The sequence below is a fragment of the Onychostruthus taczanowskii genome, unplaced genomic scaffold (genome assembly GCF_017590055.1).
Source record: "Onychostruthus taczanowskii isolate IOZ18803 unplaced genomic scaffold, ASM1759005v1 scaffold342, whole genome shotgun sequence".
Classification (NCBI taxonomy): domain Eukaryota; kingdom Metazoa; phylum Chordata; class Aves; order Passeriformes; family Passeridae; genus Onychostruthus; species Onychostruthus taczanowskii.
In genome coordinates this window covers 14185-14793 of record NW_024500817.1, presented here as the reverse complement: position 1 = coordinate 14793, position 609 = coordinate 14185, and the positions used below count along the sequence as shown (strand labels likewise).

At 71.8% G+C, this 609-nt stretch overlaps 1 protein-coding gene across 1 annotated transcript in view; it reads left to right on the top strand.

Annotated features, from left to right (window-relative positions):
- The first annotated feature begins 20 nt into the window (after window positions 1-20).
- The window catches only part of LOC121339393 (solute carrier family 12 member 4-like), an 8175-nt gene continuing 7586 nt past the window's right edge, over window positions 21-609 (top strand). The window contains exons 1-2 of the mRNA XM_041411136.1: window positions 21-47; window positions 336-534. Of these exons, the coding sequence (XP_041267070.1) occupies window positions 21-47; window positions 336-534 (226 nt within the window). The remainder of the gene's footprint in view (window positions 48-335; window positions 535-609) is intronic.

Genomic DNA, 609 nt, shown 5'->3' with positions numbered 1-609 from the left:
TACTGGTCCATGGGGGGGTCATGGGGGGGTCATGGGGGAGTATTGGGGTGGGGGTTGGGGGGTGTCCCTGTCCCTGACCCTGTCCCCATGTCCTTCTGGGCTGTCCCTGACGGTGTCCCCGCTGTCCCCGTGTCCCTGTCCCCACTGTCCCCGTGGCTGTCCCCGTGGCTGTCCCTGTGTCCCTGACGTGTCCCCATGTCCCTGTCCCCGCTGTCCCCGTGTCCCTCTCCCTGTCCCCATGTCCTTGTTCTCATGTCCCTTTGCTGTCCCCGTGTCCCTGTTCCCGCTGTCCCCGTGGCTGTCCGCGTGTCCCTGACGTGTCCCCGTGTCCCCAGGCGCTGCGGGTGGCACTGTCGCAGGCCGGTGCCCGTGGCTTCGTGCAGGTGCTGGTGACGGCCGAGGTGGGGGCGGGGCTGGCGGCGCTCGTGCAGGGGGTGGGGCTGGGGGCGCTCCGCCCCAACGCCGTCCTGCTGGGCTGGCCCCGCCGCTGGCGGCAGCAGCCGGACCCCGCCCGCGCCGCCAGGGACTTCGTGGGTGCGGGGACAGCGGGGACAGCGGGGGGACTGGGGACAGCAGGGACATTGGGGGGATTGGGGACATTGGGGGGAC